Raw genomic sequence first — 22,154 nt, forward strand, 5'->3', positions numbered from 1 at the left:
TCTGGGTGGTGACTGTCTGGGCAGAAGAACTGCTGAGATGCAGCTGTGTTACTGTGACCCACAGGCTGGAAGTATTTACACTTTCATACTGGTGTGAAAAGGCAAATACTTTAATGAGACGGGTAAACCAGAGTGATGCTGGAAAAAAAAGTAGTTCTTTCTGTTTATTTGGTGTTGGCAAATCCTGACCTGAAAGGCTGTTGTTTTGGGTACAGCACTTCCGAGAAGATGTGGGCTATGCCCTCCAGGAAGATGTAGGAAATTGACAAAAGAGATCACAAGTCTGGAAGAAAAGTCAGGAAATACTGAAACAGTTGAGAGGGTCTGCCAGGGAAAAAAAAATGTTTAGATGATAAAATATAACAGTCTTCAGCTATTAGATCAGTAGCTCTGAGGAAGGAAGTTGACCCTTGTTCCTTTTTTTTCCCCTTGTCTTTTATTAATTTAGTCAAACTCAGCAAAAAGTCAGAAGATTTTAGTTATAAGAAAAGTGAGGCACTGGGGTGTGTTATCCAAGAAGGTTATGCGAGTTCCTGATCAAAGGATAGGCCTCTGTTAGGGGATAAATTGCATCTATCTTGTCTTTGTGCAGGGATAAATTAGATGGCCTCTCAAGATTCCAGCTCTCTTTATACTTTCTTGTTTCTAGTGGTTTCTTTAATTTTTGAGATTTTCAAGACATTGTTAACAACATAGAGGCAAAGAACTGGACAAAGGAGAATTTTATCTCTAGGATTATATTGAGTGAATAAACCCTGTCTTTAAACTGGATCACTTACACCTATATGTATATGAATAGTCTCTATATCTATATACACATACACATATATATGAAGTGTAATTTACAAACTGTTTGAGCACATGTCTGATGAAGAGAGGCTGAGGGACCCTGAGAGGTAGTTCAGCCTGGAGAAAAGGAGACTGAGAGGTGAACTTCTTGCATATAATAACTACCAAAAAGAGCTTGTAGTGAGGTAGGGGTTGGTCTCATCTCCCAGGTAGGAAATGAAAGGGCAAGAGGAAGTGGCCTCAAGTTGTGCCAAGAAAGGGTACATAGGATATTAAAAAAAATTTCTTCACGGGCGTTGTAATAGGTGACTCAGGGTGGCACAGCCCCTGGAAGTGTTTAAGACATGCATGAATGTGCTGCTTGAGAACATAGTTTGGAGCTGGGTTAACAGTTGGACTCAAAGATCTTAGAGATCTCTTTCTGTCTGAATGGTTCTATTCATGCATATATATGTTTATATGTTTTTTATCTCTCTCTCTGTGTGCATACCACTGCTTCCGGTAATGTTTCCGAATGTTGCCAGCTGCAATGTGTAACCCTAAATCAGGTATCTCCAAAATCCCGACTTCAGAAATATTGACTCAGGAGCACTGGAGAAAACAAGTATACATGTGAAGTGATGGAAGCCAGTACCCAGGAATATGTAAATCCCTAGTAGGAAAGAGATGGAGGGTGAGACAACTATCCAGATCACGACTTCCCACCAAAAAGGACAACACCTCCCCCAGCTGAACTGGAAAGCGGGATGTTAGACACCTATGGATGGTGTCATACTGCCAACAGTTTATACCTCCCATTCCTGTCAAGTATTTTCCCTCAGTAAGGGGTTGATTTCTTCAGTTCTGCCCTGCCCTCATCCCATGGTACCCTGACTCCACTGGAGCAGTGGTGTGAATAAAGGCCTTTCAGGTAGGGCAATTTTTTTGCTCGGAAAAGGGAAAAACAGTGAAAGTCTATCTTGGTAGCGGTGTTATGGATTGAACTCGGCCAGGTTTTCTGCTTAAGTTGTAAAAATCACTTGAAATATTTTCCCTATGGGGCTATATATTCTTCTGCAGTTCAACAAGGTACTTCAGGCGAGATTTCACTTTCATCTCAAAATGATGGAGTGGAGTACTATAAAATCTGGTTTAGAATTCATCTTTTGTCTTGTTTGCTGTTAACAAAGTTGTGGACTTTTATCTAGTAATTGGCCTTGTGGTTAACATTTGGGTAGTCAGGAAAGGTCATAGGTACACACCAGTGTTAATCATCACACCATAAAAGAGGCAAGAGGAAGCACAATAATCAGATAGCTTGCTTTATATGTTTGCAAATCATTGCTACACTGAAAAATAATTTTTTTTCAGCTTGCCTTCTGGTCTACATCTTGATTGTTTATTTTTAATACTTGCCATTACCTTTCTTTCAATAGGTTTTCAAGATGAAAATGAGCGGATGACAAAAGTTAATCATCATTATTCAGACATAAACAAAAATGAGTGGTCTAAATGTATTTGGGAAAACACATTAAATAATGAGTTCAGGGTGACAGGTGAAAACAGAAAGGAGAATCACAATGTTGTGTGGCTATTAATATGTGTAACTTTTACTTTATGTGTGATGCATAAAGGTATTGCCCACTGCAGAAACTTACTGCCATAAGAGGATTGTACCTTGGGTTAATGCTCAGCCTTTTATTGGTGTCAGTCTGGATCAAAATGTGTTGTAACTCCACCATTTTCAGTCGAGTTGCACCTCAAATCCTGTGTTCAGTTTTGGGCCCCTCACTACAAGAAAGATGTTGAGGGGCTGGAGCATGTCCGGAGTTGGGGGAGGATCTGGAGCACACATCCTCTGAGAAGCATCTGAGGGAGCTGGGGATGTTCAGTCTGGGGAAAGGGAGGCTCAGGGGGACCTTCTCTCTTTCTACAGCAACTTAGAAGAAGGTTATAGTGAGTTGAGGGTCAGACTCTTTTCCCAAGTAATAAGCAATAGGAGAATAGGAAATGGCCACAAGTTAAGCCCCAGAAGGTTTAGACTGGGGAGAAGGAAAAATGTCTTCTCTGAAAGCATTATCAAGCACTGGAGCAGGCTGCCCAAGGAAGTAGTTGAGTTACAGCCTTAGGAAGTATTTAAAAGATGTGTAGATGTGACATTCAGGGACGTGGTTGAGTGGTGGCCTTGACAGTGCTGGGCTAATTGATGATCTCAAGTGTCCTTTCCAACCTGAAGGATTCTGTGATTGTATACTTTATACAAGGAGGATATTGATAGTGCTGAATCAGGAAGCAAAATTATTATATATTCCTGATGCTATTTAAAGTAGTAATGACATAGTAGTTGTCATGATGTGACATTTAGTGTGTGCCCCTTGGTTTTAGTACAGAAGAAACCAAGAATAAAAGCCTATTTGAAGAATGGCATTTGAGGTACTAGGCAGGTGTATGTTTTACAAGCTCTTCACACCAGAGATTTGGCAAAGGGCGATGTTCTATCAAATGCTAATACAAGTCTAAATAGAAAATGTACTACCTTACTCCTTTACTTAAAAAAAAAAAAAAAAAAAAAAAAAAAAAAAAAAAAAGTACTGCAATTTTCTTATTGTAATAGTGAGTCCTGCAAAGGCTTTCCAGATTCAAATAGCTCATGTTCATGATTGGCACCTTAGAAATCTGAGAAGTTTGAGTGAGTGAGTTCGCACAAAACAGTTTGCAAACATTAATCCCCCAACAGCTGTAGGCAAGCAGTGTGGGAGGATTGCTCTCTTTACCAGTGCAGGAACCATGACATTGAAGCAGTTGTTTCCTTTCCACAGAATGCATCTCCTTTATAGTCATTGCAGAATCTACCATCATCTCTGTGGCAGGGATGCCACTGTAGCACATTGGTGGACACCTCTCTCAGGAGAGGGTAGCCCCTAGACTAAAGCATTTTGAATTTCTGTAGAAATAGCTTTCTACTTCACCTTTGCCTCATGCCCCTTTCTCTTCCAGCCTTGGGTCAGAAAGCTTGGTAGAAACATCTATTGATGTAACGTAACACTTTCTTCAAAGTGCTGTTTCTGCCACAGCTTTTCACTGATTTTACCCCTAAGAAGCAAGTATTATATTCCACCCCTCAAAACATTCTATGAGAGAGTCAGCACACAGCTAAGATCTCCCTCTCTATGTCTCTTTTTTTTCCCTCCTTTTGGCATTTGGGCCAAAAGCCACCAAGGGTTGGTATCTGTTTCCCCATTCAGGTCTTCTGACCCAATATTCTGTTCCTCCTTGCATTAAATGGCACTTTCACCTTCAAGAGCTTTCCTTTCCATGTCCCATGGAAAAATATAAGACTGTTCCCTTCATCATATCAGACTGGTACAAGATAACCTATGTCTCTGGAACTTCTGTATTCTTCTCTCTTTTTCCAGGAAGGGAAAATAAAAGCACTTACCTTCAAGATTTTACTGTGTCCATTTCTGCCTAAAATCCCATATATTAGAGCAAGCAACCAGAACATCATAATCTGTATCTGATCTGTCTCCATTGTAGGAATGCCAGTAATCGCTTACAAAAAAACATTAATAATATTTTGTTAATTCATGGACATCAGTTCTGGGAAGTAAGTCCAAACCAGACTAAGGCTCTCTTCAGTCAGACGTGTGGAAGGTGTGGAAGGCAGCACTCCTGCCTCAGAGGAGTGTTTGATACTGTGTAGAAACTGGCAGGCACCAAGAGCAGCCAGTGCAGAATCCTAAATAGTTTTACAGTTAAAACTCACATGTAGGTTGGGTGTTCAGTGGCATGCTCTGAATCAAAGGGGAAAAAAAAATCCCATTTTCCAGCATCCCTGAGAATCAGCTGTTATTACTAACTCAGTAATTGTTCTAGTTAGGTCTGTCCTTTTTTTTGTAAGTGGAAGTTCTTGGAGGATGTCTAGCTGAAGGAGATCCTCCCCATCTGGAAATGTAGATACTTCCAACCATTCAGACTCTGAAAATCTTCTGCTTTCTAGAGGGCTTTACTCCTTTTTAATGTTTGTCAGTTTGGTTGACTGTCAGCTGTCAGAGTATTTGGATGTATGTATCAAGAGACTAAGGAAAGGGGTAAGTGTGCTCTCCAGCAGCTGTAGGGTATTCAAAGCCCACATGTTTTAACATGAAGGAATCTACTGTAAATTCATGAGCTGAACGCAGTTCCTCATCTATAGGACAGGAGTCACTTCCTTGATTGCCTTGCTGTTTTGCTGAAGGTGGGACTTTTTTTTTCATATTTGTGATGGTGAATAGAGAGGCCCTGCTGTGATTAAAAAACCAAAACAAATCAGCACAAAAAACCTAACAGCCTGGTTCACTGCAATATTGCCATTTAATTTGTTCCATATTTTAAAGACATTTGAACCTTTTAAATATACTCTGGTATCTCAAGCACTGCATAAAAACTTTATTCTCTGAAGAGACAAATAGTAATTCCTAACGCCCTTCAAGTGGGGTCTGGGACTTTGTAGTTGTCCTAGCTTTTATGTGTGTGTGTGATTGAACAAAGAGTCTCCCAGCTCCCCCTTGTGTGGATGCTCAACTCCTGCTATATCAAGCAGAAAACAACTGTGATTTGTGCAGCTTTTGATCAGACATTTCTACAATGCTATGATGGTGGAAAGCAGAATAATACTGTCACAAATTTTAAATTAACAAAATATGCCTAGAAGGGATTGGTAGCTCTTGTTCATCTGATAAATGTCAGGCTTGTTAAGTCTGTTCTCCAACAAAAACAGCAGCAAGTGCTCAAGTGAGAGATGTTAAAAACAGAGACTCTCCATTTTAGTGGATCTTTGCATTTTAGTTATAATCTCTTACTGAAGCACCCAGGATGAAATCACAGAATCAACTAGCATCAAGGGGTTTGAATTAGCTTATATCTGTGTTCACTTTTAATTAGATTTGAAATGGCTATCCCACTGTAGTGCCGAAACCAAGTCAGTACCGTCCCTTCAGGCCTTATTACTGACAACAACCTTAGCACAGATCTGCATATTCAGCAGCCAGGTAAATAGGTGCTTTGTATTGGGAAATACGGGCAGGATTTTTAAAACACAGGATATCTTTTGTACAACTCAATTTTTGCTCTTAGGCTGGGGAACAGAGGGACTTTCCTCTTTAAAATGTTCATATTCTGGCAGGAGTTTTTTGATGCAGCTTTTGTTTAACGGGTATCATCTTATGATAATATTTTTCTGCTCAACAGTGGAATCAAGACAGCACTGGTAGCAAGTACCTTCTGTGCCACCTGATGTATTTCTATGGATTTATTTTCTCCTTATGTACATTTCTATTCTTTCAAGATGTGCTCTGAGACATTTCCAAATTCAGCATTCTGCTTGTCTCATCTAATTCAATTATAAGCTGTTCTGGGCAAGGACCATATCTGGATTCCGCTTTCAAGTTTCAATACACAGCAGTTTTGCAAAGTAATCTTTTACAAAAAAATTACCTTGATGAGGGAAGGAACTTAACTATCCACAGGAATTTGTCATGTGAGAAGAGCATGTCCTGATCTCCCAAACTTTCAGCAATATTGTACCCACAGGCACTCCTACCTCTACCCCCAGTGGAAATGCTTCGTGTGATAGCAGATATTGCTTAGGGTTTCTGTTAGATGGGGAGAGATTTTTCTTTTCTTTATTTCTCATTTTCATTTTCCCATTTGCTTCTCTTCCAGGCGTGAACAGAAAAGTCACCTATTCTCTATCAGACTCTGCAGATGGTTACTTCTCAGTTGACCGATCATCAGGAATCATTATTTTGGAGCATCCACTTGATAGAGAGCTTCAGTCCTCCTATAACATCACTGTAAAGGCCTCAGATCAAAGCATTGTGCTGACCTTATCCTCGTTTGCCACCGTTACCATTACAGTGCTAGACATTAATGACAACCCTCCCGTGTTCGAAAGGAGAGATTATCTCGTTACAGTGCCTGAAGACACCTCACCTGGCACCGAGGTCCTTTCTGTTTTTGCTACAAGCCAAGACATTGGTACAAATGCTGAGATTGCCTATCTCATCAGATCAGGGAATGAGAAGGGGAAGTTCAGGATTAACTCAAAGACAGGTTTGTAAATTGGCTCTTACTTGCAATGCTAAATTAAAGCATCAGAAAAACATGAATGCTTTGGGGAAAGCTCTTGGACCAAAAGATTTCCAAGGCCGGAGACTCACAGCTTGTCATTGTGTAATTAACTGCACAGTTAAAAAGCAATTTTAAGTTGGAGAGAGATGTCAATTACGGTCACACTTGGCTGCTCCAGCTCAAGTGGAGAATACTTTTCTCCATTAGTAAGTCTGTTGAAGCCAATATAGATGTGACAACCTATTAGCCAAACTGTGCAAAACACTTCTGAACACTTGCAATGTTTACTTGCTTACCAGCTGAGTACAGCCTCAACTGTCTACCCCTTAGAAAGCATCAACCAGTGCTACCAGGACCAATTCAGTCCTAATATGTGATTGCCATTTGTGTAGCTTTATGCAGCTTCCCTGATTTAGGTTGTTCTGATTTGTCTTTTTTACTTCAGCTATGGCTTGAGTTGAGGTCCTTTTAGTTATACATAACAAATTTTAGAAGTACACCATCGTTTCTCTATATAAAATGCCAAAAAAAGGTATCATATTTGGTGTAATTAGCTCATTTCCTTAGAATTTCCTTAGTAGAATTTATTCTTTTTCCTCACTGATTTTCATTCCATCAACTGCAAGCTATTTCTTCTATGTTTCCTGTAGTTTATCCCCTTCTTCTTGTAGCATTCAGGATGAACAGTACAAATCTGCCAACACAGTCTGAGAGCAAAGCAGTCCTGATTTTAAAAGCTGAAGATAACACTTTGGGTGCAACTGCAATAGCTAGTAACATGAAATATCTCAAAATGATGCATTGTGTCATTTCTATAATTGCGTGCAAAAATGGCTCTCCACTCTGCAGAGACTGCTGCCTCTCCTGTGAGGGACTTAACATAACTGTGTGTTGTCTGTCATCTTCATCATGTTGATTAGTGCTAGCAAAATTTAAACATAAATACGCCTAGGCAGCAATACTTAACTTCACATCTGACAATGAAGCCAAGGAAATAAATCAATAAAAACCCATAATGAAGCTTAATCACACAGGAAAAAAAAAAAAAAACCTAAACTATATATTATTCATTAATGTGTGACAGCTCCATTATTATCCGTTTAGAGTTTCTAGACAGCAGAGTGGTGATGTAGCATGCCTGATCAGAGTTTGAAAAATAATGTCCTTCACACCATTTATCAGTGGGAACTCTCTGCTAGCCACTTGAAAGCTTCTCTTCAGGGCTCCTGCTTTCAGCAAGTCATGCTGAAAGGTGGAATTCATTTGGAGAGAGCCCAGACAAGATTAAGAGGAATGATCTGAGGTCTGTAAAATGTGACTTACCGGGAAAGACTGAAGGAATTAAGGCTATTTAAGCTAGAACAGAGAAGACATGCTGTTAGTTTTCATGCCTGTAGAAAGTACCTGTGAAGAAGAGGGGAATAAACTGTACTCCATGCCCAGTCATAAGAAAATAAGTTGTGAATGGGCTTAAATTACACTTGGATTACTTTGGTTAAATGATAGGAAGAAATTCCTGGCTGTAATGATTATTAAGCCCTGAAATACATTTCCTAAGAAGGTTAGGAAACTGATATTGTTGGAGGTTTATAGGAACACTAGAAATCAGATCATTTCTATTCTAGAGGGAATCTGGGTGCATGGAGTGAATCAAGTTACAGAGAATTGTAATTTTGGTTGTGTGGTGAAGTAACAGAAAATTTATAAAACTAGTTGAGTGGGGAAGTCTCTGTTTAATCACTTAAATGATAGACATCTGATTTCTCAGAGGTATTCTTATCCTATTCATTTGTATTTAATTCATGAGAAGTTAATTGTGTGGGAGCGAATTTCTGTTGACTTGTCAGGGCTTATTTCCAGAGTCGGCATCCAGTTCTCCCAAAGGCTCTGTGAATGAGATGTAAATGGGTGGATATGGCCCCCACTTCTTCATCTATGATACTCATATAATGAAAGCTATTTTCATGAGGAACCATTCATTGCCTCATGCCTTGTTAAGGTCCTTTCTGCAGAGGCAACCCAAGTGCAGTTGGCATCATTCTTTATTCAAACTACAGCAGTAGAAACCTGAATAAACATTTTTATTGGATTGGGCAGTCTTACAGTTAGTGTTATATGTGTGCCATGGTGATAAATAGCGCGCTGTACTGTTTACTACAGTCAAATCCCTTACTCTGTGGCATTATTTATTTTTTGCCGACTGTTGACATTCCCTCCTTTGCTTCAAAGGGGTGATTTCCATTTTCGAAGCTTTGGATTTTGAATCGTGCAAGGACTTCTACTTAGTAGTGGAAGCAAAGGATGGAGGAACTCCGGCACTGAGTGCGGTCACGACGGTGAATGTGAATGTGACGGATGTCAACGACAACGCGCCCACCTTCAGCCAGGCCGTCTACAGCGCCGTCATCAGCGAGGACGCCGCCGTCGGTGACTCCGTGGTCATGGTGAGCGGGGCCATGGGTGGCATTCAGGTGCAATGAAGCCCTCTGCCCCTAAAAAAAATTATGCTGCACTGCTTAATAAAGATAATTACTACATCTTGAAGCCCCCAAACCGTTTTCTGGCCGATACTCTGTGTCAGCTACTGCTTTCCAAGCAACTGTCGGTGTCTCCCCAAAAGAAAGTAGTAGTAGTATTGACCCTTTCTCTTTAACCCTGTTATGCTGTCAAAGAGCAATGGCATATTAAAGGTTTTGCTTTTCGTGAGTCGGCTAGAAAGAAACAGGTTTTAATAGAAAGGGAGAATTCAGCTTTTCAGTGAAATACAATCATAAGGTCATAGGGTTGGATGAGATCTTAAAGATCATCTATTTCCAACCCCCCTGCTGTGAGCAGGGACACCTTTCACTGCACCAGGTTGCGCAGAGGTCCAAATACATAATATTTGTATAGTCTGGTATGCAGTGTGCCATCCCCAAGCCCCACTATATTCTCATCTTGCAATTTGTGGATCCAGAAGGAGAGTGTCGTATGGAATATTAAGATTAAAATATTCTGTATGTTTTCAGACTAGGATTTTGAAAAGGGCCAAGTGAAGCCTCCTAACAAAAACCTATTGGATTCATGCTGGAGAGGTGTGCAGTTCAGCTATAACTACTCTGATGGAATGTGAAGTTTACTTTTTGGAGTGTTGAGCAATTAATGTATCATACAGATCACTTAATATTTGTTTTGCTAATTTTTTATTCTTCTCTCAAAAAAAGTTGATAGCAGAAGATCTGGACAGTCCTCCCAATGGTCAGATTCATTTTTCCATAGTGAATGGGGATCAAGACAATGAATTTTCAGTTGATCCTGTTTTGGGACTCGTGAAGGTTAAAAAGAAATTGGATAGAGAAAGGGTAAGACATGTGGGACTTCTTAACTTGCAATGGCTTACAGATGTGCATCAATCTCCACTCTGCTGCTAGCTTATGTTAAAGGAGTTTATTTTGTACTCTGCAGCAATCAGCCTGAGATGCTCCAACAGGTCTTTCTAATGTTTTCCCACTTCTTTCCATGCCAGCCCTGTCCCCAGTCTATCTACACACCAACTTCTCTGCTGCCACTCCCCCCCTGCACCCACACAGCAGCTGGGGTCACATCAGGGGAGAGAAGCAGCACTGGATTTCTCCCGTGGTGCCAGCAGGAGCTGCTGCTGTGTTAATGAGATGTCTCATCTCCCCTGTGCGTGCAAGCACACACGTGCAGCTGTGTGTGCAACAGAGTGGTTACAAAATGCTCCAGATTGTGGCACTGAGCACCGAGCTTGAGACCTCAGCCATTAATTAGCGCTCTGCAAAACATGTCACTGGGGAGAGGATGTTATGAAGTGGCCAGGCTGTACCAAAAGTGAAAGAGTGCTTCATTAAACAGATTCTGCTGCTTTGTTTGCTCACTCCATTATTCATTCAGGATTATTTATCACCATTTTGCCATAGCTAGCAATTAGCAGCTTTTGGGAAAAAAACAAACAAATGCAGTTGCCTGTGCTACTAGGAGGGCAGGAGAGTGCTACAAGGGCTTCAGAAATCTTGCAACACATAAGGAAATCTGTGCCTCCTGCCTCCCAGCAATGCACCCACAAAACTGGAGAAGCAGATTGCTACCTTCAGAATATGGGCTCATCTGGAGAAGCTCTTTACTGGAAGCAGACCTGCTTATTAAAACAGTGGTAAAACCCCCTTTCTCTATTATCACAAAGGCAGGATTAAATTGTTGGTGTTTGGTGGTAGAATGACTTTACCACAGATTGTCTACAACAAGGGAGTAACAATGGCTGTGCATGTTACAAGTTGGCTGTAATAAAAGCCCAGGCTGAGTTTCTTAATATGACTTTTCCTAGTTTCTGAAGTGCACTCATGTGCAGCTGCATTCAGACACACACCCCCCTCACAAGCGTGTGCATGTGTAATGCCAGCTGTGTTAGGTCTGCCTTTTCCAAAGTTCCCTCAGTTAAAATAAGCTGTGATATTGTCTTTTGCTTTGCTTCCTTGGCACATTTCCTAGACGCAGGTGTTTCTGACCCCTTCAGGGAGAACTAAATATAATGTCCCATCTGCTGTAGATCCCCAAAGGCAGTGCTGACTCCCAGGTTTCAGTGGTTTAAGGAGACTTATTTCCAGAGCTGTAATCACATGGAGACCATAACTTTTGCCATGTACCTTTCTGGGATACATTGAAAAGAAAGAAAAAAAAAAAGAAAAAAAGAAAAAAAGAAAAAAAATGGGAAAGATTCTACAAAACTCTCTGTGTTTAGCTAGCAGTGGAAATTACTGGAAAAAAAATTCTCTTCCTCAAGTTTCTTGACTTTTCATAGTTCAGGATTCCTCTTCCCGCCTGTGTCACTTTTCCCCCACCAAATTGCAGTCTATTTCCTCCATCCAATCCCCCAAAAACATGTTCCCTTTTGCTTTGTATTGGTGCTACATCCCAGAACAACCCGCTTATTTGGTGTGCTCAGTCTGAGCTTCTCCCTACCACAAAAAAAGCTGTTATTTTTCAAATGTATTTGGATTTCCTTCCCTCCCACCCCCCTCCCGAAAAAGCCCCTTTAACATTATCTTGCTCCCCTCTGCAGGGCTATGCTTTTCCCTTTCCAGCCCTGCACTGAGAGGGTGGAGCAGAGTGTTGTATCTGGCATGTGTCGCCCTTCTCCTGCTCCCCTGTGGGAAGATGCAGGGGCAGACATGTCAGCAAGCTTTCCCTGCAGAGCAAGGAGCAATATACAGTAAAAAACAGTTGTAAGACCTAAGGAAGCCAACATAAGGATGCAGTTTGGAAAATCCAACTGTCATCCATAAACTGTGCATAGACAGAGCTTTTGCAAGTTGTCACATATGCTCACACCTCACACACGGGCACATATGTGTGTAAAGGGACCGTGGATGATGTACTGAACTGCCTGCACTGTGCTGGGTTGTTTTGGTCTGTTGCAAACAAGCAGACTGGAGCCCACTTATCTTCTGCAGAATGGTGGATAGTATTCTGTTGCTACAGAGACTGTTGTCCCTCGTACTCCCAAATGTTTTCCAGTGTGTTTAAGCCAACTGCCTGTGAACTTTTTCTTGGCTCTTCATCACCGCGTTAGAAGCAGTATGTGTCAAACTGACGCCTGCTCTAATAAGCAATTTATATAATACCTTGGAAACCAACTGTAAGATAAATAGAATCAGGTCACTTATCCCAGCTGACACCTAGGAGAGATGAAAATGTTAGTTTACAGGACTAATAGCTGAATTCAGATATTATCTGTCATTTATTTTCTGTCTGCCCCTTTGTCTCAGGAATGCTTTATCTGATACAGTTATTTTAATACAATGAAGCTGTTATGCTTATTGGTAGCCTTATAAAGCAGAAGTTGGGGCACAATGTGACGATAAACAGGATAATATTTTACTAAGGACAGGAAGGCAATGAGGCCAAACAGCTTTCCTTAGAATATGAAAGGTGGTGTATTCAATGTAAAGAACCTGGGTTGAAATTTAGGACCACTTTCACAATGATTAAATGTTTTCACCTTTTTTTTTAGATATCTGGTTATTCATTAGTTGTCCAGGCAAGAGACAGTGGTACCCCTCCTTTGTCTTCATCTGTGACGGTCAATGTGGACATTTCTGATGTGAATGATAACAGCCCTGTGTTTACTCCAGCTAACTACACAGCTGTAATTCAAGTAAGTTTATCCTGCACTTCAAAAACTTCTCTGACTTTTTAAATGCACAGGCATTTGGTTTCAGTTAGGTACCTTTTGATGATCTATCTGCAAAACATGTATCAAGTGATCTTATCTAAAGGAAAGTATAAACAAATCTTCCTTTAGTCTTTTGGTACATTTCTGTTTGCTGAGGCTCCTTAACCACAGCATCTGTCACATATTTTAACATTCATCCCTGCTGCACCAGGTACTCCAACCTCAAAATGCCTGCTGTGGGATAAGTTCACACTTCTTTACAGCTTGCTTTGAGTGTGAGTCTTGACTTTTAGTCAGTCCTGATCGGACAGAGTACCAGACAGAGCCCAGCAGGCCCTGGAGGTGTGGCGGGTACTTTTGTCTCTGCCACTGGTCCGTGGGGCATAAGCGGTGTCAAGAAAATGCAGCTTGTGAAATGCCAGCATGGGCAAAGAGCATTCAGTTGAATATTCTCGATAGAAAAATGTGGTATTTTATGATTGCAATATATATCATTTTAATCCTTTTCTTTATACGCTGTGTATATGTGTAAAGGAAAATAAACCAGTGGGCACAAGCATTTTGCAGCTGGTAGTGACAGACAAAGACTCTTTTCACAATGGCCCCCCTTTTACCTTCACCATCCTCACTGGCAATGAAGAGGAGGAGTTTACACTGGACCCTCATGGCGTTTTGAGGTCTGCAGTCATCTTCAAGCACATGGTCTCAACTGAGTATGTGCTCTGCGTGCAGGTAAGGCTTGATTTTTACATCTACACTGAAACAAAAAAAAATCTCTTAGTGGTCGGTAACCTGTACTTTGCCTGTATGACTTGGTTTTAATGGACTGTATTCTACAAGTTAATACCACACATTTCAGTTTGCAAATATACAATGCAGAATATTTTCTTTGATGTTCTTAAACCTGGTTTCATATAAATACAAATATAAATAGGTAGCCAGCCACCTTTCCAATTTCCTTGGCATGAAATGAATTTTCTGAGCAGTAACCGTTATGGTTTAAGATTTTCATCATTTTTTTTCTGTAGCTCAGGAAGGAAAATGATAAAAAAATGCATTATATACATATAAATGCACCCCAGAACAAGTGACTGCAAAATACTGCTCTAGGAACGAAAATAATTTCTGCTTTTAAGTCATAAATTTAATCATAAAGTTTTGGAAGCCTTCCAAGAATTCATGAAATCACATTTCCAAGGTCAGCTTAGCTTTTAAAGAATGTCAAAATAAGATACGCAATAGAAGTCCAGCTCAAACTTAGCTTTAGAATAATTGTTGAGAAGCTTTGTAACCAGGGTAATTTTGATTGCCAAAACCTGTAAATCCAAAAGTAATTTGTCCACATTTCTCAGGTCTGCCAGAGAAGACGTATTAGGGTTCAGTAAATAGGCATGTCTAGGGAATGAACCTCTTCACTGAAATGAGTCATGGTCCCATAAGCTGCATCTGAAATTTTTGCTTCCTCCACTTGCTTTGCTGGGGTTGATCTCTCTGAGCACTGCCTGTCTTCCTTTACAAGCACATTTCATGCTGTTCACAGCAGTTGCATCCTTAGATGCAATTGTTGGTTATAATTCACAAAATATAAGCTCTGATGCTAATTAACAGTTCAAATCAAAGTTTTACAAGTTTGCCATTTAATATCCTTGAAACCTATTTTTCAGCCTTGCAGGAAAATAAAAAATCATCACCTTTCTTTCTTACCGTGCCTTAATTGTAAAATATCCTGCTTTCAGGGCATTTTGCTAGCTGGAGTTCTAGTGTAGCCAGAACTGGGCATGAGAGTTAAATTTTAGCAGCATCCTCTGGGTTTAGAGATCCATGTATTTTGTATAGATCAAATACTAGACAAACCACCATGTCTGAGATGCACCAACATGCATCAGAAAACCACACTGTTGGATTGTGGAAGCATGCTTCCTCCCAGTATTATTTTCTTCAGGCATTTCTGCAGTGAAAACATATTTTATAGTTTCCTGTTGTATATAGACCATGGAAGTGTTTCTTTCCATCCATATGTGCCAGAGTGCTGCTTTCTCTTTTCCACTATCAGGTTGCTCCTCTATATTAGGTTTATTAAGAATTAATGTAAAAATAGAAAGTGGAATGAGACATAATCTCGTCTGCATGTACATGGGTATTTGTCTGCACATATACATAAAATATTTTTAAATACTCCACCCAGCTCTTTTAGGAGTGAAGATGAATGAATTTTAGAGTGTCTTAGAGTTACTAATTACTCCTAGTAATGTCCATATTACTGTTGTCATCCTGCCATTTTTTCCTTCAGCTTGTAAATTTTCCTCTTGTGTCCAAATACAAAGATCTTTGAACATGTCCTACATCTCTGCCTAGTGGCAGTTTAGTCTTCTATTCTTCTCGGAAGCAAATAAATGTGTGGAGCAGTATATCGTAATAGAGACTGCAATAAAACATTTTTCTTATTGTAGGAAATGACACTGATTCAAGTTTGCACACCTTTCTGTCAAGATGGCCTTGGGTTTTTTGTCATACTTGCTCTTTTGCTCTCTTTAAAAAAACTGCAAACGATGCTATAATACCTGCTCTGGGTCATTCAGTCATCTGTCCAAATGCAGTGCTGCTCTCATATTTTACCATTAGTAACAGCACAAGCACCTATTTCATTTTTGGAGGATGATAAATTTTATTTATGTCAAGCACGTTTCTTCATTGCTTCAGGTAAAGAAGTACAGAATGCTGTAGAAAAATTCTAAACTCCCTCACATCCACACAAGCTAAGCAGGGTTTGGAGTGCTTTGGAGCATAAGCAGTGCAGAGAGCTGATATTTCGCTGGAATTCAGTCTCTCCTCCAGGGTAGAAGTGAGCCCAAACTGTGTTTGGTGCAGAATATACCACATTGTTGGTATATTCTCTGTTGTGAAGATGACAAGTGATAGCTGTGGGATCCTGGGAACATTTCAGTTTGAGTAATGAGACATTCTACTGACACATTTCTCTCTGCAATCCACTTAGAGATCTGTGCTTCCCTAAAGAGTTTGTAAGTTCCACTGCTAGAAATGGCTGAGACACTTCTTTACATATGTATTTTGCAAATGCATTTGAGCATTCTTTTGAGAATTTCTTTTCAGAATTCCTGATGCTGTGAGAATATACATAGGAAGAAGTTATGGTTGCAGGCTGTGTTCTATATGTGTTTTAATTTTTTTTCTTTTTTTCTTTTTTTAAATTACATTAGGCAAAGGACTCTGGGAGGCCTCAGCAGGTTTCCCATACCTATGTTCAGGTGAGGGTTATTGAAGAGAGCATTCACAAACCGACTGCCATTCCACTGGAGATTTTCATTGTCACCATGGAAGATGATTTCCCTGGGGGCGTCATTGGGAAAATTCATGCCACAGATCAGGACGTGTACGATGTCCTCACATACACGCTGAAGTCAGAGCAGAAAAGTTTGTTCAAGGTCAACAGCCACGACGGGAAGATCATCGCCCTTGGAGGGCTGGATAACGGCAAGTACATCCTGAATGTCTCCGTGAGCGATGGCCGATTCCAGGTGCCCATCGACGTCGTGGTCCACGTTGAGCAGCTGCTGCAAGAAATGCTGCAGAACACAGTCACCATCCGCTTTGAGAACGTTTCCCCAGAAGACTTCGTGGGTTTGCACATGCACGGGTTCAGGCGCACCCTGCGCAACGCGGTGCTCTCCCAGAAGCAGGACAGCCTGCACATCATCAGTATCCAGCCGGTGGCGGGCAGCAGCCAGCTCGACATGCTCTTTGCCGTCCAGATGCACAGCGGTGGTTTCTATAAGCCTGCCTATTTGATTCAGAAGCTTACCAATGCAAGGAGACACTTGGAAAATGTGATTCGTATTTCTGCTATCCTGGAGAAGAATTGCTCGGGACTGGATTGTCAGGAACAGCACTGTGAGCAAAGTCTATCTATTGATTCGCACTCCCTGATGACTTACAGCACAGCACGAATTAGTTTTGTGTGTCCCCGCTTCTACAGGAATGTGCGCTGCATGTGCAATGGTGAGTATTGCTCCCTCTTCCCCTCCCATCGCTGCACATTATGCAATAGGATCCATTTTATTCCTCTGATGCAGATTGGAAGGGGCATTTCAATTCAGTCCACTAAAGCACGACTGGCTGATGTGTTGTGGGAATTGATTTCTCAGGCTCAGGAAGAATTGTTCGTGTTTACTGATGTAAATGGAAGTTTATGAACTTTGGCCTTTTACGACAAAGACCGCTTTCCTGGAGGCTCCGCAATCAGAGCCATCAGCCAGCTTCCAGGGGAGGGGAAGGGATGGGAGAGGGGTGGATGTAGTTTCCCAATCAGTCAGTGCCACCACTGGAATGAACCCAGATTGTGACCACAGCAGAGCAGCCTGGTCTCTAGTAACGCATCAGCAGTCTCCAAGGAAAAGCACCCCTGACCTAAGCCAGGCAGGTGGAAAGGCCTTTTCCAATCCTGTTGTTGCAGAGAGCCACAGAAACCAATGAATTATTTTATTAGCAAGCACTTTTCCTGACCTTTAATGCCACAGGAGGGGACAGAGTAGGTTCAGGCTGCTCCACATTTTGGCAGAGATTTCGTATGAATAAACAGACTCACGACCCCATCTTCTGTATGATTCTGCACTTGGATTTTAAAACCTCAGGCAGTTATAATACTGGTTCTGTTTCTTTTGTTTGCCAGGCTATTTGCTCCTCATTCCACTTCATTTAAGAGCAGAGAAAAAAGCTGCTGTAAAATCAATACATCTAAGTCTCCTTCATCTTAAAGCACACATGCATACACACACAGAGCAAGACAAGAATTCAGCAGCCATATCCCTCAGTAACCAACCTTTGTTTCTGCAGCAGTCAGCAGGGCTTTGTGTTTTGCCACTGACCTCAGTGGGGATGAAAATAGGCATAAATTGCATAAAACTTAACCAGAAATCCTTTTTCTTCCTGCTGCACATGGATAATAATGCCATAGAAGTTCAGTTCTTAAAAAAATACCCATGATTCTCTATCTGAGGTACATTCAAGAGCAGACTACCTGTCCACTTTTTAAGTAAGAGTCTTCTAAATTTCAAATCGACATATCTATCATAACAATAGTCAGCATTTTGTTACACATGAAAGGCTCTGAAGTAAAGGATTTTCACAGGTTTAAAAGGGACAGTGCTGCAATATCCTCCAGTCAGGTCCAGGAGCCAGTGCAGGAGCACTGTCTGCCAAACTTTTATGTATTCTCTAAGTTATAGCTTAGTCTCACTTTCGTATCAAGAAATCACAAATCCTCATCTCCATGGGGATAGTGATAGTCCTCACAGTCAGAAGTTGGTTTTCTGGCAGCCAAAATTTTCACTGTTTATCATTTCATTTCAGTATCTATTAAAGTCAATAATGATGTATTATTCCCTCTGCCTCATAATCCCTTAGCTTAACTCCAAAACAGGGACTTTGCAGTGCAGCACAGTTCTGACCCAGCAGCTCTCCTGGCACAGCAAGCTTGCAGTGGAAGTACAGAAATTCAGCTGGGACAGCGCTTTCCAAATTTTTCTGTCATGTACCAGTCAATCCCCAAAATGGATGACAGGCTGCTGGAAAAGCAGTGTGGTTCTAAGAGCAACTGCAGTCCCCAGACTCTGGGCCATTTATCATGGCCTTGAAGACTGCTGTGTAGAAACACTTGCAACAGGCAGCTTGTCCTGGTCCTGCTGAAAAGCTGGAGGGGTTCCCAGTGCTGCCGTTTGAGCCAGATTAGGTGCAGATTTCCCATGGGGGATCTACATGTTTTGGGGTGGGGTTGAGCACATCCAGCCTGCCATACAGCCTGTAGTAAAGAAAGTCCAAAACTGCTAAATTAGGTATAGCTGCCAAAGAGGGGAACACCTTGGTGTCTATTATGTGCATGCACAGAGGTAATACCCGTTGGTGGGAAGCAAAAATTCAAGCTTTGGGCCTTCTCCTCATTACTTAGTGCTTCATCCTCTTCTACTGTTTTTAATTAAAAGATGCGCAGAAAATATTTTGGTATTTAGGTAAACACACTGTGTTTTCTCACATAGGAGATAACACAGACTTGTGAGAGTGTAATAGTTAGAGAATATATGGGTAGTTTAGCTTTCATGAAAGCTAAAGACTAGGGTAAAAGAGTTGGAAAAATTCAAGTACTTATTCCATCAGTAGTTCTTATAAAGAAATGCACAAATGCAGCAATTCAGGAAAAAGTGCAGAAATTTATTTTGGCTTGTTTAACAAGACCGCATTAGCAAGATATTAACAGTGTAATGAAAGTATTATACTTCCTTTGTTGCTAAGAGAGTTCCACATCCAGTAAATATTAATACCTTGAATTATGAAAAAGCCATTAAAATACTGCATATTTTTCCAGAGATCTGATTCAATTATGGCCCAGAAAGCTTGAGTTTGAACTAATTCACTCATTCTTGAAATATGTATCATACTTGGAGTGTTTTTCCCACTGGCAGATGTCACAGATATGCACAATTTATGCATGCCAGCTGTGCATAACTTACCTAGATTACCTTTGTGAGCAAACAGAGTTATCTAATGTGAAAATGCAGGGAGACTGTAAAGTAGGCAGTGGGTGAACTTCGGAGGTTCAGCAGCTCAGCTCTGGAAGGATAAGTTCAAAAGTTCACATGCATCAATCTTAGCTTTTAAATCAATAAAATTGAACTAAAGGGTTTTCCAATAACAGACTGTCTCCTTAGATTTTTGCCTCATCTGTTTGTGTTTGTATGAAAAATATTGTCACAAACTGGGGTTTGTATCAGCGTGACCAGAGGGGCTATGCGATTACCAACCTCCCATCACGTGCCACGAGGTGTGCAAACATCAGTCAGTGCTGGGGGAAATAAAAAGTAGGAGGAATGGAATAAATATATTCCTGTAAAATAGTTCTTGTGGCATTCTCATTTTTCAGAGGCAAAAATCTATTCCGTACGGTCTTTTTTGTGATGCAAAGTAATTCTTTTGTGTTGAGACAAAGGTGCAGGGACAGAGCAGGTTTCGTTAGGACTACTTTGCTCTAGAGATGTTCTGCATTATAATCGTACAAAAATGATGTTACATTAATATGTTTCCAGGAGAGGGATGGATTGAAATAATCTTGACAAATATGGGCATACATATCTACATCTGTGCTGGTCACTCCAGGCCCCATTTGCAGATAGTGGGAAGAATGAGGTATTTTTAATAATGTGATACATCTCTCCCTAGATGTCTAAAATCAGTCAGATGAATCGTGCCCTAAAGTTAGATGAGATGAATTCCATTTCAAGTGTTTAATATGATTCTGGCCTTATAGTTTGAAAGAATTTTTCTAATAGACCCAGGAGTGTTCAGCAATAGCGCAGACACTTCCATGTTATTTAATCAAGAGAACAGCAGTCTTGGACCACTTTCTCATGGAGCAAGACACTTCAGACTTTGTGAAGCCACTTCTAGTATTTTGTGAATGCTCTGACAGAAGGAAATCATAGACTGTAAGGGTCTGCTGTTAATATAGGACCTATTGTTCAGAGCTGATTTTTGGCCTCAACTGCACAGGGCACAAGTGGTCTCTAAAAGAGTTCTGGATGCTTTGAAGGATTGGGCATCAGTAACCCGGTTCTTATGTGTACAACACTGCATTTCGCATTTTCAGGAAGCACACACGTGCATATTAATGAGCCTGGAATTCTCCTGGCAAGGAAAATTGAAGAAAAAGGTCTGTGCTTGGGAACAAAGAGCTGCAGATAAGTTTGTTAGATCTGGCTGTAGTCTGTTCAATGTCACTTTTGTCCAAGGAAAGTTTTCTCCCTGTGAATGTCTCCAGCAGTAAAGCCCATGCTGAGAATGCACAAGCTCCTATAAAAAGTGGGAGAGATACAGTGTGAAGTGGGGGCATGACTCGGAGCCAGGGCAAATGGGAATTGCTGTCTATCACTTAAGGAGTCCTAATGGAATCTGGGATCAAGGAGGGGGTAAAAGACTTCAAAAGTCTTGTTACTTAAAACTCAGAGAGAATCTGTTTCTCTGGGACGTGCTGTGTGACACAAAGTTTTCCAGGGGCACCGGAGCCAACTGAAACCCATTGCTGGCTTGTGCAGAAACAATTCTGTGGTGTCTGTGCTGCCATGCATGGAATAATCACTGCCTACAATACCTTGTCACTGTGCTCCAAAAATAAAACCAGATTGCAGATCATGAGTTGCCAGTCTTCCCTCCACAGTAAACTAATTATTATTTGAAGTAGCAGTTTGGAGTTTGCTTTACAAGCTTCTTGCAATTCTGGCTTTCAGAAATCTCTCTCCTTTCAAGCTTTTTTTCTACAAGTGAGAAAAACAAGGTCTTTTTAATACTCATACAGATTCAGGAGACTGGGCTGATAGAAAACCACCTAATATCACAAGGTTTAAGTTAAAATTGTTGAAGCACTCGATTTTCAAAATATATTTACAATCCTAGAAGTGCTCCTTTATTGAAGGAAAAGGAATTAAATAAATCTCTCATCTTGCAATGGAACAGTGTTTTCTTCCTCAGTATATTGGTTAGAAGATTGAAATACTTTTATCTTCTTTTAGAGAATTAAATTGAAGATGATCTGTCAAAATCAAGTGGGTCTATTCCACTTTTTCCTGCCACGCACTGCTTGATGCTAGCTCATGTGTTTCTGTGATACCTTGTAGAGAACAGTTTTATTAATACTAATGTGAGTTTCAAGAGAATGCTGCGGATTGTCTGGACAAGCCTAGAAAAAAAAAATCATCAAATTGAACCTGTATTTCTTGAATTTTTTATTGGATGGAAAATAGACTGCTCTTTGGAGTGGAAATGCAACATTAGAATAATTTTATTTAAACTCAGGCTGTAAATCTTTGATGTGGACAACGTAACCTTGAACAATTTTACAATTTTGCTCCACATAGTTGTGAAATCAGCCTGAAAATGCGTGTTAGCTGGGGCAATGCAATAATGCAGATTTGTAGCTTATGTACTTATAACCATACAGACAGGCATGAAGCGCTTCTCGCAAGTCTGAATATTTTAAAGTTTTGTGACAGCTATGAAATCTTGCTGCAGCAGGATGAATAAAAGGTTGATTTCCTTGTAG

General features: G+C 40.7%; 1 protein-coding gene across 1 annotated transcript in view; it reads left to right on the forward strand.

The window, feature by feature from the left end:
* FAT3 (FAT atypical cadherin 3) overlaps positions 1 to 22,154 on the forward strand; it is a 335,343-nt gene that overhangs the window by 272,655 nt on the left and 40,534 nt on the right. The window contains exons 15-20 of the mRNA XM_066175676.1: positions 6,472 to 6,861; positions 9,109 to 9,323; positions 10,083 to 10,220; positions 12,890 to 13,033; positions 13,586 to 13,783; positions 16,270 to 17,068. Coding sequence (XP_066031773.1) covers positions 6,472 to 6,861; positions 9,109 to 9,323; positions 10,083 to 10,220; positions 12,890 to 13,033; positions 13,586 to 13,783; positions 16,270 to 17,068 — 1,884 coding nt within the window. The remainder of the gene's footprint in view (positions 1 to 6,471; positions 6,862 to 9,108; positions 9,324 to 10,082; positions 10,221 to 12,889; positions 13,034 to 13,585; positions 13,784 to 16,269; positions 17,069 to 22,154) is intronic.

This window comes from Chamaea fasciata, unplaced genomic scaffold, assembly GCF_029207755.1.
Source record: "Chamaea fasciata isolate MVZ Bird 193981 ecotype frontalis unplaced genomic scaffold, bChaFas1.0.hap1 SCAF_2, whole genome shotgun sequence".
Taxonomy (NCBI): Eukaryota; Metazoa; Chordata; class Aves; order Passeriformes; family Sylviidae; genus Chamaea; species Chamaea fasciata.